General features: G+C 38.5%; 1 protein-coding gene across 3 annotated transcripts in view; it reads right to left on the bottom strand.

Moving 5' to 3' along the window:
• LOC101852209 (serine/threonine-protein phosphatase 1 regulatory subunit 10) overlaps positions 1-17403 on the bottom strand; it is a 31667-nt gene that overhangs the window by 3030 nt on the left and 11234 nt on the right. For all 3 annotated transcript variants that reach the window (XM_035972541.1, XM_035972542.1, XM_005108926.3), the window contains 17 exons: positions 14413-14485; positions 14009-14106; positions 13100-13186; positions 11770-11954; positions 11067-11147; positions 10022-10586; positions 9376-9527; positions 7906-8183; positions 7361-7541; positions 6432-6587; positions 5894-5958; positions 5549-5602; positions 4746-4867; positions 3833-3911; positions 2351-2662; positions 1796-1877; positions 382-627 (listed from right to left, as the gene is read on the bottom strand). In XM_035972541.1, coding sequence (XP_035828434.1) covers positions 382-627; positions 1796-1877; positions 2351-2662; positions 3833-3911; positions 4746-4867; positions 5549-5602; positions 5894-5958; positions 6432-6587; positions 7361-7541; positions 7906-8183; positions 9376-9527; positions 10022-10586; positions 11067-11147; positions 11770-11954; positions 13100-13186; positions 14009-14106; positions 14413-14415 — 2746 coding nt within the window. In that variant the 5' untranslated portion in view covers positions 14416-14485. The remainder of the gene's footprint in view (positions 1-381; positions 628-1795; positions 1878-2350; positions 2663-3832; positions 3912-4745; positions 4868-5548; positions 5603-5893; positions 5959-6431; positions 6588-7360; positions 7542-7905; positions 8184-9375; positions 9528-10021; positions 10587-11066; positions 11148-11769; positions 11955-13099; positions 13187-14008; positions 14107-14412; positions 14486-17403) is intronic.

Raw genomic sequence — 17403 nt, 5'->3', positions numbered from 1 at the left:
GTGCCAAAGATTAGAGGCCTTATAAGAGAGAAACACACAATACAAAGAAAAGAAGGAGAGACAAGGATGATAACACATCCCCCATCCTAACTGTAACACTTTCGACCTCAAATGGGAGATCTTTCAACAGCCATAACAGCTGTGAAAAAAACTCCCTCAAGTTGGAAATTAGAGCAAGTACAAGACGGCAAGGAAAGCAATCAGCTTGTCACACTTACATACAAAAAAAAAAAGGCACAAACCGCATTCAAATAAAGTTCAGGGAATAAAATTCCGACTCAGAACAATAAGCAGATGCTTCATCATATGAGTATGACGTGCACGACTTCTTCTTGAAGCTCCTCAACCCCCACATCTCAATCTCAGAAGAGAATATCTTACCTGGCATACTGGGCCCCCCCTGCATGTTGGGCCCTGGCATGTTGGGTCCACCCTGCATGTTGGGCCTCATGTTCCCGGGTCCCATCATGTTGAAGCCCGGTGGGTGGGAGCCCAGGAGACCGCCGTGCGGCCGCGGGTTGCCCATCTGGTTGGGTCCCATCATGCCCCGTGGTCCCTGCCCGCTGCCACCGCCCATATTGGGGTCCATGCCGTTGTTGGTCACTGAGCTGATAAGACCGCTCAGACCTGGAGGAAAAAACCGTGGGGTTTTAGTTTTTGTAAAGGTTTTACGGCGCTCGCAACTGCATAAGGTCATATGAGCGCCAGAAGAAATAAAGGTGTTACAAGAGAGTAACAAACATAAAAAAGAAGGGGAGATAAGGACGACAGATGTTTGATAGGAAAGAAGAAGCAAACCACACTAGAGCACCCGCCAACCACATGTACAGTTGAGTTTGATGTAATGAAAAGCACATGGCTATAAGTTTGAAGTTAACAAATCACTGGCTTGATAGACCGAGAGGTTTATAGACGAAATCCAGAAGTTAACAGACTGGCGGCCTGATAGATTAAGAGGTTTCTTGAGGCAATACTGAAGAGTCACACAGGCATAGCACTGAAGATAGCATAGACTACTGCTCTGTTTTAATGACACAATACCTCATGTACAGCAAATAGCTTAATGGTCTTATCATCATCAGCAATGCCCTTCAGGGTATATAGGCCACGAACAAACACTTTCCACCTTTCCCTAGCCTAGCCTCTTGATATTTTTCCATGTGATGGTCTTATCTTATGGGGAAGAATTAAGTTTAAAAACTGCCATTTCATAGGTTTTAAAACCCATGGCAAGATAATCATGCCATGATTCAACAAGTATTTCATTTGATGGACCAATCCCATTGACCTCTCTTGCCTCAGGACAGACGTCAATGGGACCACTCCATGATTTTGATTGCAGATGACTGCACCAAGTATTTCATAGCACAATCAAGATTTCTTTGGCTCAAGCTCAAAAACAGTTTTCCAACCTCAACTATCAGACAGCACTCAAGCACTTCGAGAATAAACACAGCTTGTAATACTTCATCCAATTTCTTTCACTGCTGGAAAGTTATTTAACCCTTTTCAGTTACGGCAGCAATATTTCAGGGTTGTAATGGCATTGGGCTAGAAAATCAATAAAATTGAACTTCTATAAGCACTCAGGGGACATAATATCATCCCCATTAAAAACAAAACATTTCTTTTAAAACATACATTGCTGGTATATCTGAACCTAAATTAAAAAAAAAACAAGCACACACACACACACACACAAAAAGTCTACTAAAAAGCATCAATGGCAGTTCATAACTTAAAAGTAGAAAAACAAATCAACCATCTTCATATCTCAAGTATCAGACAAACTCACCTGGAATCTGATTCTTGAATGGCTCCAAAGCATTCAGTATTCTATCCATGAGCATTCCACTGTCTTGAGGATTGGTACTTTGCTGAGTGAATTAGAAAAAATAAAAATTAAAACAATTAGAAGGGGCTCAACTGAACGGAGTTCAAAATACTTTTAAAAAAAATATATGGCAAATGGAACTCTTTATAAGTAAGTGAATGAAATGTAAAAACAAAGTTTTCAGATCCACTTTGTGATAACATAAGCATGCATTCTATTATTGCTTTTCAAAAACTTTCCTCTGACATAATTATTTTCTACTTCTAAAAATGACGCATCATTTTAAAAAGAACATTATACTGCTGGCCAGCAACTGTCACTATGAAAAACAAAACCAGAGAGAGAAAAACTGAGTGATGGAGAGAGACAGACAGAGAGAAAGAGAGAGAGAGAGAGAGAGAGAGAGAGAGAGAGAGAGAGAGAGAGAGAGAGAGAGAGAGAGAAAGAAAGAGAGAGCGAGCACAAAACAAAGACTCTAAAAAAGCAGTGCGACCACTACCACCACTAGCCACTCACCAGCACATGCGTCAACCGCCCCTGGAGGTTCTGCATCAAGGGATCCTGAGTCTCCTGGGCCTGCTGGCGCAGCGTGTTCAGAAGGTGGCTCAGGGCCGGTGGCATCTTGTAGCCCATGTTGGCCCCGCCCCCACCACCGCCCATGTTGGCGTTCATGTTGTTGCCCATGTTGTTGTTCATACCCATGTGACCTTGGTTCATGGCCGGGCCCTGGTTCTGGAGGGGCAGACCTCCGAACTCGGGGTCGTACGGGAGGGAGGATGGGTCGTCAAAATTGTACGTGTGTTCGTACTCGGTGCACGACCCATTTTCCTGTGGACAGTCAAAAACACAAATCAGACCACAAGTTTAACTTACTGACTACGGATCCCGCCACGGGTACGGGGCGGACGGTCGGTTCGCAGGTTCGGATCCCGACGGGATGGACTCCAGTGCTAGTTTTGCCTCTTGTTTTGTTTCGTGCCGAGTTTGGCGGAAGTTTCATGGTAACTTTTTAAGCAATTGAAGGTGAAGGACAGTCACCTCATCTGGGGTTGACCTGACCGGAACTCGCGCAATGTTTTTTCTATACAAATGATAGTAATCCGACAGTCGCGTTGAAGTAACGGTCGCATGAACAAGAATCATATAATTTCGCTGTTTTTGATACTTCTGTACGTTTTGCTAGTTCTAGTGACTCAGAATATGATGTGTCTGATAGTTAGGACCCTGGATATGTAACCGAACACGGCCCGAGTCGTAGTTTTAGGGCTAGATCTAGCACTATTACTGTTGTTGTTGTTCGCGCGACGAAATCACAACTTCGTTCTCTACAATCTGTCTCATGCAATTCAGTGTATGGGTCTGAATAAACGCACAGACCAGCTTTTATATTTTCACCAAACACTCACACATGGATACAAATCAAAACAGAACAATTTGAACTTTTATTTTTGTTGTTGTTGTGAATTTCATTCTATCTGTCATGTCTCTGGAAATTTTTCTAAAAATCAAATTCATTCCAATTTTGAAACAATCATAAGAATTAAAGTATTAGACCAAGAGAACTTAATTTTTTTGCAATAGATTAAATTGCAGTTACTTTACTGTGTCAAAAAATAATTACAATGGGGTAATTCTGAGAGTTCTGGTGGTGTTTTGAAATGCCCCAAAAAATGCCAGTACTCAGCGCTAGTGATTTGTTGAAAGGGGCCGGCAGTCAGTGAGTTAACAAAAGAGCAAATGATGTCGGGCCAACAATAATTATCCAGAATCGTCTAAATATAAATGTTATGATATGCTACAAATGTATTCACATTAATATATAAATGATGGCAGTTCATCGAAATATAATGAGGTTACACATCATATTAGCCTTCTGTACTATTAAATAATTTTAAGGCAAGAAAAAAAAAAACCAAACAAAAGGACTCCTTCATTGCTGAAGATACAGCCAACAAAATGGATTGAGGTACTTGATTATTTGTTTCTTACTCTACTCACATCTTCTAAAGGAATGACTTTCATGTCATTTTCCTCGCCCGCCATGTCAGGATCTGGTTCATTCGGGGTATCTGGAACTCTGAAAAGGATAAACAAAATAAGATCTTTATGCACGCTATAAACTAGTAGTAAGAGTTTATTATTCTACTAGATATAAATCTAGTCATTTCTAAGGAAGACTATTAAATTGGTACCCTCTCAGAACACACAACTGATGAAAAATATTCCAGTAATAATGAGTAAAACATTTGGCCCCCACTCAAGGATTTGAATCTCAGACTTTGGTGAGTTGGTTTTGAAAGTCAAATTCATCAACTTTACCATAGCTTAGCTATCATCGAGGGAGCAAATGCAAGACAGACAATTAGCAAAAGTTTATAAACAACTTGTAGTGCCAGGTGAAGCAGCTTTTTGTCACATGGTACTTGACCAAAGAAACGGAAACACGCTTTTCAAAATTTAAATGAGTCCCCTTTTTTTCCATCAAAGGAAATATAATGTATGGTGCACACCTTTAAGCTCTGATATTTCTTACTTCCCAGACGTAAATTAACCATATTTTAAAGCCTTGCACAGTACAGAAGTGGTGAAGTGGGTAATGTTACTCTATGCTGTAAATTCTCGTTCTTCACATTCTTCCCCTTTTGGACCATGTTCATGTAAACAGAAAAATGAAAATAATAAAAGAAAGAAAATGCAGTAAGTAGATGTGCTTCAAATTGTAAATCTAAAAAAAAAGCATCACTCATCATCTTGGGAGGGCATTTGTGAAAAATTTAAGAGTATGCCCCTATTTTTCACTAGGGAATCATAAAAATTTAGAAACATACTCACTTGGCGCCTTATAACCAAACTTCAAAGTATCTCAAACATGTATTTTATACTGTGAGGTAAAATGATAGACCAGACTTACTTGTTGAAGAACAAGGCACACAGCACAGCCCTTTCCCTCTCTGTCTGCACAACCTTCTCCTGACTGTTGCAGCCGGGTTCCACCACTTCAATCACATCGTCGATGAGTTTAGGCCGTTTCCACTGAAGAAAAAAGGGGGTGATGTAAGAAAAAGGGAAACACAGGTGTAATTAGTAAGAAACAAACCATTTTTGCTTTCTAAAGACAATAGTTTGAAAAAAACAACACCCCAACAACTCCAAAACAATGAACAAATCAAAGCATACTTTCAACAATCTACTATTCAACAGCTTCCATAGAATGTAATTAAATGTAAACACTAGTCAACAATAAAAAAAAAAAAAAAAGAGGTAAATTCAACCCTTCTTGTATTAAAAAGAATGAGAAAATGCATTGATATAATGAATCCTTAAAAACTTACCGCACAAGAAAGTTGTACCCTCTATGGTCTATATGATATTTCAGCCCATAGTCATTCCCAAAAGAATGAAAAAAAAAGAAGTAAATATACGGTCACCCTGTTTGACCGTGCTCTAAAGAGTGAGCAAAAAAGACCCACATAGTCAACAATTTCTCTTACAGCAGCTACGATATAGCCTCATTTCAGCTGAATAAAGATCTCACCTCTAGAATTTCACTAAATCAGAATACCAAATTCAAAAAGACTAAATTCACCTTAACTTTAATTAAGAAAAGCACATAAGACAATATGGCTAAAACAGATGAGAATGAAGAAAGAAAAGGGGAGATCACATAGCAAGTAAGGGAGAGGCAAACACGAGCGTGGTACAAGAGTCACTTACTGGCAACACTTCCACCATGAAGTCATTGTTGAGTCTCTTGGCCGACTCCATTGCCTGAAGCGTAGTACAAAAAAGGCATGAACATTCTATTCAAAAGTAGACTGTTCTCAATAACATGCCATTCTTTACTTTGGTTTAAAAAATAAACCGATTGATTAACCAATTTAAAAAAATCACTTGATAATCAAGACAATAAATCAACAATGAAAAAAAAAAAGTAAAAAGCAACACATCAATGGTGGCTTGTTAACTAAAAAAAAATAGCAGTTATTTTATTGTTTTCATTTGAAAATAAATAAAAATTTAAAAATTCTATTAAAAACGAAGTATTCAAAATTGTCTTACCCTTTTGTCCAACACCATTTCTTCTTTCTTCATTTCCATGAAGCTCTTGGGACGGTTCACATTTTCTGTCAGAGAAATACAAGACATTTCAGAACCATAAAGTGAAGAGAACAAATATTCAATCACCTAGTATGGCTTATTTAAAATAATAAACATGTTTTTTTAGGCCTCAGTGGTTGTTTCTTTAGCTTTATAAAGCTTCCAGGTATAATATGCCTTATTTATATTTTACTACACTTACAATATTGGTTGATTTTAAAAGCTAGTTTTTATGTATGAACTTGCCTTCAAGCAACAAAGATAAATAACATTTGAAAGGATGAAAAACCTCTGTGCACAATTACTGCATACGAAACGTAAAACACCATGTAAAGGAAAAAAAGAGTCTCTCTTGCCAAGTATAAGCTGCAATACATTAAAGAAACAATGAGCTAATGGAAAAACCGAAAATTCCTTACAAATCATCATGAAGTTGAGAAACATTATTTTAGCTTCCCAACTAGACAGTACAAGATGAAAGGTGAACAAACAAACAAACCTCTTTCTGTCTCGTCCAGTTCAAAGTAAAAGTACTCCTCCAACTGACTTTCTCGCGCCCAAGAGACGCTCTTCTTCGGCTTCGTAGACTTGACTCGTTGCTCACCCTCGGATACAGGTGCTTTGTCCGAAGAATTCTCAGATGATTCTTTGGATTCTACAGGACGAGAAGACAGTAACAAAAACACATTAAAATTTTATCAAAGCGTTCATATTTATTGTAACTAATGTGGAAGAAGGGAAGCTTTATTCTAAGGCAAAAAGGGGAGCAGAAATCCTTATGATACAGAGAAAAGAACAACAAACAAAACACTACAACATGTGCATGGGAAAAGTCATCTAATACTGAGAAGAAATAAAACATGACCAGGAATTGTTTAGATTATCACAAGTTGAAAAGTTCAACTTTAAAAAAAAGTACATGCCACTCTAAGAATTAAGGGTTATGGTTAATGGACAAAAATGCAGACTTAGTGGGGTGTACGAATCAGTCTGAAACATGGTGCAGTGGATGTGGCTTTATTGTCAACGACAAAGCTTTATATTTGCTGTGGGAGGGTCTGAATGAACTGTCGGGAAAAAAAAAGTATCCAGGATGAGTTAATGCTTACCCAATTTGGTCCAACTTGAAGTCTATATTTGAAGACTGATCATATGATCCAATTTAGCAACCCTATACTGCAGCAAAGACTTAATGTCAAAGACCTGTACTTTTTTCACACAACATTCGGACAAAAGCCAACAGCAACACCCAACTTATCAACAAACATAAGCGACAGTACGACATTAAATTGGTCAGTTGTTAGATTCTAAGTATTCTCAGCTGAATAGCAGCACAGTTTGAAGTGTGAAATATAGGCGAAGTGTGAAATATAGGTGTGAGGCCTTAAAAAATTTCAAATAAAATACCACAGTAAAGTATGATCTCACCATTGGAAAGTCCCTCGGATTGCTCCATGCTAATGTCAGCATCAGACTGATCCAGTTGAGGTGGTGACGCCTCGCTGGTGTCCATGCCTTCTACAACAGGGGGGCCATCGTCTTCCTCCTCCACATTATCTTCCTTCTCCTCAGTGGGTTCGGGCATGTCCTCAAGAGTATCTCGGTAGAACTGACAAAAGGTTGCAAGAATATGTAAAGAATATTTCCTCCACTTTAAAAAAAAGTGCTAAAGAGGGATACGAGAATGTACTTGTTGAAAACTTATCTTCAAATTGTGTTAAATTTTGTTCCCCTAAATACAGTGGACAGATATAGAATTAAGAACATTTTAAGAAACAGCTTGAATTATCCCTTCTCTCTGTCAAACATTAGTAGGCCTACTGTTAAAGTATCACACATTCTTTATCTTTGAACGTTCCTCTCTAGTAACAACTTTAATTTTTGGTAGATAGCTTATTTGTGCTGCAAGTGCCATAAAACTCTTACTAAAACATTTATATACAGTGATGTGAAAACCAAACAAGTCTACTCACAGACGGAACACTGGGCAGCTTCTGAGCCATGGCTGCGGTGGGAGACAACAGTGGTGGTGAGGTGGGGCCCGTCTCCTCTTCCGGAGGGGAGGTGGCCTGGGGTGGGGAGGTGGCACTTGGTGGGGACAGAGAATGGCTGCCCCGTAACAAACTAGATGGCGCTGTGGTGGCTGAAGGTGAGGTCAGCTTCTTCTTCTTCTTGAGGGGGCCGTGAGTGTAGGAGGACTGCTGGAGAGCATCCATGAACACATTGCTCTCTTGGATCTCATGTGCAGGGGCTGTAACAAAAGTGTTTCTCCATCAACAAAAGTATTTTTACAGACTTAACACAAGCAGTAAAAGCAAGAGCCCCACATCACCTCTTGGCATGACCCCCCAAAAAATATCTTTTTAAAATTAATAAATTTACCAGCATCCGCAATAAGTCAACATGTACGTTTGCTTGTTTGGCAGTACAAGTGGAGATATCAGCACAAGTCACTATCAGAAGTACAAAGTTCTATCTGCCCAATACCTAGTTATAAGAAATTTGACTTCAAAATTTTAGTTTCACAATATGTCAAGTTTTTAAAAACGCAATTCTTAGAATATCTTAATAACGACTCCGAATATTCTTACGATTTTGATTTCTTATCTCAAGGTCTAAGTAACTCAAAACTGCCAAAAACATCAGATAGAACTTTGTAATTCTGAGGTAGCGAAAAACGTAAAGGAAGGTGCGCATTCACAACATCTAGCAGTGTGCATATATATCAAATGATACAGTTTGGGTCATTGTTTGTTTAATTTATGTACACCATTGTCAAACAACTTTCTCCAAGGTGGTCAACAGAGTGGAATTTATCTGTTTCATTCAATTACTTATATTTATGTTGCATCTGTCGTATGGACAGATATGATAAATTTATATATCGAGTTTGTACATTTTCATCAATTGAAATAATAAAAGACGTGTCAAGCTTGAAGAAAATGGCACTCATTGAAAATCTACAAATTTGACCCCTGCATTTATTTTCATTTATTTATGTTGTATCCATTGTATAGACAGATACGTTAAATTCATAGGTCGATTTTGTACACTGTCAGCAAATGAAAAAATAAAAGATGTTAAGCTTGAAGAAAATGGCACTCGTTGAAAACCTTACAAATTTGACCCCATGTCTCTATTTTCGACAGATATCTCCATTCGCTTATTGTGGATAACTAACTCGTTCTGTCAACACGCCCCGACAAAGCAAGCATCACCACAGGACAGCTGGATAGACAGAGACAGGAATGCCACTGGACTTTTGTAAAAATAGCAGAACATTTTTTGGAGACTAGATTTAGCGCGCTATGAAGCAATATAGGCAACAAAACGACATGTCACTTCAACGATAACAAAAAGTTTCGAACGGACGATGCCCAAAATAACGGGAAAAAAGAATCCCTGACTGAGACCATGAACAACAACACAAGCAAGCAACCAACCTCTCTTTGGCGGCGGAATGATTTTGATTCTGCCATGCTGAACCTCCGGAGGGGTCATATTGCCCAGGTCGACACTGGCAGGGGTCAAGGTGGGCATGGTGAGCTGCAGTCTGGGTTTCTTCTCTATCAAGTCTTCACCCCTCATCTCCAGGCTGTAGATAGGAAATCGGAGAGATATTCATGAGAAAAAAAATGCAATTAATTTTTATCGAGACCAGAAAACCATGACCTCACAGAACAATATCGATCTGTATTAATAACAGCTAATATGGCAAAGATGATTCTTCTTTTAATTTCTCTACTTTTATTGTCTAAAGAAACTTTATACATTTCTTCGAGTACCTCTTGTACTTTAAGAATGTAGCCACATCAGCCTATGACGCACAACTTCATGTCTCATAACATAATTTTAGAAAAACTGCCTATAAATTTCAGACTCTTGTGAGCCCCAAACCACTAAGATGTAAACTGAAGGTGTTTTTTGTAAGGTATACTAATTAAGTTCAACAACATGGAGAAAAACCTTTTTGTTACAGCCCCTGCACATGAGATCCAAGAGATGCAAAAACAATTTTTCATAAAAATTAGAAGAGATAATGGTAAATGTTGAAGAGTAAGATTCAAATCTCTGCGTGTGCCTCCTTACCCAGCTCTTTTGATGGGTGGTTTGTCCAGCTTTTTCTTCACAGGTTCTACTTCGTCCTCGTCGTCCTCGTCAAACAGGCCCGTGGACCTGAACCTTGTGTTGAGTTGTTTCACCGTTTTGGGTCTCCGGCGAGATTCTTCCTCCTTGTTGGCACCTGTGTCTGTCTTGCTGGAAGGAACTGTCCCCGCTGGAGTACTCACTGATGGGGTAGATGAAGAAGCTTTCGCCTCCTCTGGGAGAGAGATCTTTTTGGAAGAACTAGAGGGATCTTTAGATTTACTAGATGGGTGATCTGATGATGAGGATGAAGATGATTTCGTTGAGTCTTTGTTATTTTCGTTGGAAGATTTGGACTTGTCTCTCGACCTTTCCTTGTCCCGATCTTTGTCCTTGTGGCGGTCTCGATCTTTGCGATCTTTGTCTCTGTGGTGGTGCTCCTTTGATTCTTTATCACTTCTTTTGTGCTTTTCTGAATCTTTCTCTTCTCGCTCTTTTTTGTCATTTTCTTTGTCTTTATCACTCTTTTCCCTCTCCTTTTCCTTGTGTTTCTTCTTTTTCTTTTTGTCTGAAAACAGAAAACAAATCACCAGTGAGTCACTAAGTGGAAAACCCCCCCCCGCAACCTGCTCCCCCCCAAAAAAAAAAGTCAACTGAAATTATCAGGACAACCGGTGTTTACTATAACAAGATTGTACCAAAACTCATGCTCAGGCATGTACACAGAAGTATGCCACCTAAATCAGGCTTGTGGACCCATTGTTAAGTGAACAGAAAAAGAAAGCTACGACAAAGACTGGAATAGCAATACTGCTGTGTTTAAGATGGTGATGGTTATTCATATTATATATTTATATCTGTGACACAATGAAAAGCACTACACCCTTCATCAAGAGACATACTCACTAAACAACAACTCTGGGGGCAATATAGGACTTATCGAAACAAAAGCTACAAGAAAGCAAGAAAGAAAAAAAGCAAACTGGATCATAAGAAGAGAGACAGTGTGAACTACATAGTGTGTGCTGTAGCAACAGCTCCTACTCACCATCACTCTCTTCTTTGTTGTTCTGACCCCGGATTGTCTTTGTCCACGCATCCACCAGTTGAGAGGACAGAGTTTTGATCTCTGAAAAAGAAATTATAGTCATGCATTTAATTATTATATATATATAACACTGTTAAAAACAAAGCTAGCCATAAACATTACCAAGGACGTCAAGCATAATCACACTCATTCATTACCCAAAAATAAAGCGAAATTTGACATGATATAGAATATAATATAAAGTAGAACTACATGTACACATAATGCCAAAGATTTAAAGTTAAAACTAGCAAAATTCATTACCTAAAAACAAAGCGTAATACATAATAATAATACCATATCACTTAAAGAAAAAATTGTATACGTTTTGAAAAAAAAATCATGTTATTTACGAAAAGATATAGAAACACAAGATAAAAACAATAGCCTTTTCTAGTCAACCATGACTATTATTTTTAAAAATAAAAAATAAAACAACAATTTTAAAAATAAAAAATAAAACAAAAATTTAAAAAACTACCAGAAATTAAAACATAAAAAAACTTTAACAAGAAAATGCAAAATGAGAAATAAAATCCTTTAAGCAAAGCAAGAAGTAAAACCCTGTAAGCACAGATAAAGACACAGACTCTCTTTCTGAGACGGAAAAGTCACGCGTTCAGGTCTAGCCACCTTCTCATCATCTAAGTGCCCATCCACTCACTTTCGTTCTCAGCTTTACTGAGCTGCTTTATCGTCTTGGCCGCGCTGTTCTTCTTGAGCAGTGTGACCGACACGGGGAGGTTGAGGTATGCCTGTAATATCTCCCCGAGGAGGGCGTCGTTGCTGTCGTTGCGGGAGAAGTCTAGCCAGGTGTTCATCGTGTCCCAGCCGCCAACTTCGATGAATCTGAGACAAAAGTTTTCGTTTAAGTAAGAGTTTTATAGTTTTAGTAAGAGTAACACTATAATTATAAGGTCGCATAAGTGCCGATGATTAGATGTGTTACAAGAGAGTAACAAATACAAAAAAAGAAGGAGGAAAGATCAGGATGATAGGTGTTTGATAGGAAAGAAGGAGCAAACCACACCAGAGCACCCACCAACCACCCACAGTAAGAGTTTTAAGGCACTTGCAACACATTAAGTCATCTGAATGCCATTAATTAGAGGTGTTACAAGTGAATAACAAACATAAAAAAGAAGGAAGGGAAATCAGGATGATAGATATTTGATAAGAAAGAAATTATACAAAAGGATGAGGTATTAATGTTATAGTCTAGCTAGCATGCACATAGTGAAATCAGGGGTGTGTTTGAGTGTGTGTGGTGTGTGTCCGTGAAAGCGCATGGAACCGTAAAGTTGTCAATACTCCCACTGCGGAGAAGACAATACCCATAAAGACACTAGATAACACTGCAAAGTACATATTGTCAAACAATACCCTGCTGTAGTCATTTTCTGATACCCACTGGCCCAACTAACATTAAGGCACCATCATCACGGGACCAATAAAGTACAAACATTATGTGACTGATTGTGATAAAATGAAACCAACTAACTACCATTATGTTAGACTTCTATATATATATGGAAAAATGCAGACAACTAAAAAACATTCATTCTAGGTACGTTCACGTTTTAAAGACATATTTGACAATTTTACAAGCACACAGAAATCCAAATCCAAGCCTTTGAATCTATAAACTGCAACTGCTTTAGGATAAGGCGGGAATGTTGAATAGAAAGAAGCATTTTACATTCTTTTTCAAACAAAAACTACACTATGAACTTGTGGACACCTGTGCGGATTATAGAACTGAACCCTTCTCTGTAACTTTTACTTCCTTACAAACACTTTGTTCGTATTTTTATTTTTAAAATTGGCCCTTTATAAGCCACTTTCGTCATCATGAAAAGATTTAAAATGTAGACAAACACTATGGTCGATCTACACAGAACAGGGAGTGCCTCTGCTAATAACAAAAACGATGTAATATATATTTCCCTTTTCTCGCTTGAGGTCGCTTTTGCCTACACCAAAAACTGACTTACTTTTCTAAAGCACTTGGGGAATCGGTGACTCGCAGAATATTGAGGTAGATACATCTTGACACTAGCTTGGTGGCATCCTTCATCAGACTAAAACGGAGGAAATGAAAAAAGTATGGTAAATGCAGCAATGAGGAATTATCATACAGACAAAAATCCCTCAAAAGTAAATGCTAACAAATATTATAAGAACAGTTTGAAAGTAAAAAGTTACCATTAAAAAATATATCCCCAAAGACACATTAGTTATAAGTGAGAGGTTATTGAAAAGGCAGGACCTCCTAATTTGACAAAACTGAAAATCGGAGTCCTTTAAAATAACTCAAGTTCAACTTAAGAGTGTCTTGTTTGAAAATCAAACAAAGGTCCTCTGCACTGTAGTTCAGCACGATACTAACTAAGTTAATGGCGCATCCCTTGAAAAGGCAACGGAAACAAAATGAATAGATTTAATTGATTTAAATTTAAGTCACTTTAAAAAAAAAAAAAAAGAGCACAACAAACCAAACTACAGTAGAACATGGCTATAGCACGACTTTTGGCCTAGCCTAGGGCTATGGCACATCACTTTTGGAATGGCTCACGTAACACGTCTCTCCGCACCATCTCTCTCTCTGCCACCTGCCCCACCTCACTCATCACCAGACTGGCCAATCATAACGCCACACCGCTGACTGCCTGTTTGGAGCTCTCCTACAGCCTCGCCCCAACCTCCTTCCCCCAGCAAGAGCTCGCTCAGGCTCTTCCGCTGTATCCAAGTTTGGGCCTTTCCTTGCACCGTTTAACCAAAGCACAGTTAATTGAGCTTACATAGACCAAAAAAAGGGGATCCCAGTAAGGTCCTGCGCCGCTATAGTCATGTTCTACTATACAACCCCCCCCCCCCCAAAAAAAAAAGAAGTGACAACTTACCTAGCAATCCTTGAAGCCTCTTGAGCCCCTTTGATGCCCCCTGAGTTGGTCAGCAGGGGCCCCAAGGCTTTCAATAACTGCTGAGGGTCAATGGGAGGCTGAATGGAAGAAAAAATTACAGTACATGAAGGCATGAAGGCTACAGAAGAAACAACACATATATTCTGGCAATGTTATGAGTTATATTCACAAGCCACATCTATGGGGAATTTCAAAATACATCGCATGAAACAAAAACCCCTTTGATTGCAATAATGTAATATGAATTTTAACATTATAGTGACAACAGTGTAAGCACATATCTACCAAGTCAATCCCCTTTTGAAGGGTGTATTTGTAAATCAAGAATGAAAAAAAAAAAGACAGCTTGCAGGCCACATGTATCACAACAACAAAATGCTTACCATTGCTAGCGAGGTGTCATCACTCCCTTCTAAAAAAAAAACGGGCGTCTATTTGAGTGCAATCCGTATATATCTGAAAGTAGAGAAAAGGTCATTTGTTAGAAACATCTCAAGAAACAGTTGCAATCACATCAGTAGACTTAATTTTCTTATCATGCTAATCATGCCAGTCTGATGTCAATTTCCTGTTAAGACGTTGCCATCATTCTCTCAAAGATGTCTCCAACTCTTTAAAAAAGGTAACCAACTTTGTGCAATTTGATGCATTAAATTTAAAAAATATTCACAAACCCCACTTGTATGCTCCTGAAGAGAGAAGACTGACTTAATGAGGGGGAAGAACTGAATGATTCCGCCAACTGACTCTATAGAAAAACCCTTTTCATTCGATGGTCTCTTCGCAAGAACATCTGAACCATGCACCCTGCAGGTCAATGTCCTATATTATAGTCACAACCCTTCATTTGGGGGGAAGGGCGCGGGGCGGCGCGAACAGTCTATACCAAAATAGCAACAGCAGGGACATTAGAGTGCACTTGTGGAGACTGCATGTTACAGGCCTTTGAAGTTCAATGAGGTTACAAAAGAAGCCTCTTCCCCTTTAGAATGAGAAACAGTTTTAATTCAAAAAACTGTTTTTGTTTTGATAGGCGGAAAGCTATAGAGACTGACCTATTCATCCCTCGATAAATAAACCCCATAAGCACTTCCCAAGGAGATCAGTAGAACCCCCCCCCCAGAAAATCTGCTGGATGTGCCAGAAGAAGGGGGGAATTATTTCAAAACTGCTGTAGCTTAGCAATTACTATTAACTTTTACAAATTACAGAGATGGGCTTTATGATGATCATGTAAAGAAGTGTAGAGCAAGGGTTTCACGTTCTTTTCAATGTAGATTATTTAATAGGTGGGACCTCCAAATATACCGCCCTTCTTCAATGAGATCAAGTCAGTTTAGAGCCTTGAACACTCTCCAAACCACCCCTGAGTTAAAGAATCCCCTGTCAGAGATTTGAACCAGGGCCGACCACTTCACAATCTAGTACTAGTATGCTACCGAGGCATCAACTATCAACTTTCCACAGAAGTAGGCCCATCAGTTCTCAAGGGCTAGGGTGTGCATGAATGCTCCCTTACATTTGATGGGGGTCTCGGACAGATGGTGAACCGAGGTCAAGGGACTTGATCAACTCCCCCCCCCCCCCCCCCAAAAAAAAGGGAATTGAATTCTTTAAAAACCAACATATTTTATCCAAAGAACCCATGGCCTTCCAACTTTATTCATATTACTATGAACTTCTTACTTAGTAATGTGTAGTGCGTTGTGTGACTTGTTATCTTCCTCATTATACCAGTTCACAACATACCCCAAGGGATCTACAAAAGCCCATCTCTGAGTACCGTACATAAAAGTACCAGTAACTAAAGTAAGAATAGTAAGATGTTATTTCATACAAGTATAGGTCTAAGCATGCAAGCCATCAAGATTTCCTTTCCTGTTCCCTTCCCATATATATGGTGCCCAGTTTCAGTTTATCTATGTACCCACTGAAACTGAGCACGCGACAACATTTTTTTATAGTTCTTTGTACAACTTTTGTCTGTATAAGTATACCGCCACCCTCATCCCTGTACCCCAGCCATTGCCCCAACACTAATACTAATAAATTCCACACATTCCTTTTTTATCAACGTTTTATAACAATGCACCATCACACATTTCTCTCAATCTCTTCACCAACATCACCACCTTCTCTCCACAAACCACCTCAAGCTAAATTAGTACCGAACATTACCCCTCCCTCCCTCCCTCCATCAATCTCCACCATCTCATTTCACCAACACACACATCTCCCAACCATTTTTCAGGTACCCTGTGTGTATGTGTGTAAATTATATGCAGACCATTTCCCAGTCATTCATTTCCATGTACCGGGTAGTATTTTTTCCCTTTTTAAAAAAATCGCAGCTTAAGTTTGTAGACTATTGTATTGAAGTCTACATCATTTTTATATTTTTTATAAAGTAAATGTATCGGAATAAGCAAGAACTGACGACGAATCTGGAAAAAAAAGAAGAGAAATGTGACCATTCACGTTAATTTACATTACAATACATTTTGAATCTGTGGAACGAAAAGAAAAGAATACCTTATTAAGGACATCTGTAAATCAAACTAACAATCAAAGTTACGACACAAAGCATACCGGTAGGCTACTTGGGAATAAATTTCAAGATAGTTAAAATATAATATAAATGATTATATTCATATCATGACAAGTTATTCTTTTGACGAGCTGTAAAGTGACCTACACCTGGAGAGGACAGAAAATATTAAACATAAGTTTGATAATGAATCTAATACAATGAGAAATTTCTTGATTAACTTAAGAGAAATATATACAAAAATACATTACAATCGAGTATGCACACATAGTGAACTTCCACACAAGCAAAACACAGATTGCTACATTATGTTCTTTCTAAAACAGAACAATTCATACACATTATTTAACAAAAAGATTTCTGTGTCCTACTGAATTTGCTAAGTGCATGCTAGCCTATACGGTTCACCAGCATATTTAAAAATATGATCAGGTTATTGTACACTACAATTTCAGTTCAAAGATGGTGCTATATAATGTGAAATTATAGACTGTATAAACTCATGACCAAACAACAACGGAAGAATACTTGACCATAAAATTATACATATATCAGAATGGCGAAGAACACCAGCATAATATCGATAGGGTGTCATGTAAGGGTAAACAATGAGCATTTCAACAAGAAGAATGGCAACTTGGTTTGATCCGACAGGTCGAGATTTAAAAAAAAAAGAGCAGACCCAAGCTCATTTTGTTGTTGTTGGTGACAGCCAAGTGTTTCACACTTTAAAAAAAAACCCAAATTATTGGTGGGGGCTCATAATGTAGGGCAAAGGCAGATTTGTTTCAAGGGCACTGATGACATAAAAGCAATATGTAGAGAC

Source organism: Aplysia californica, unplaced genomic scaffold (genome assembly GCF_000002075.1).
Source record: "Aplysia californica isolate F4 #8 unplaced genomic scaffold, AplCal3.0 scaffold00734, whole genome shotgun sequence".
NCBI lineage: Eukaryota > Metazoa > Mollusca > Gastropoda > Aplysiida > Aplysiidae > Aplysia > Aplysia californica.
This window is presented reverse-complemented; position numbering and strand designations above follow the sequence as displayed.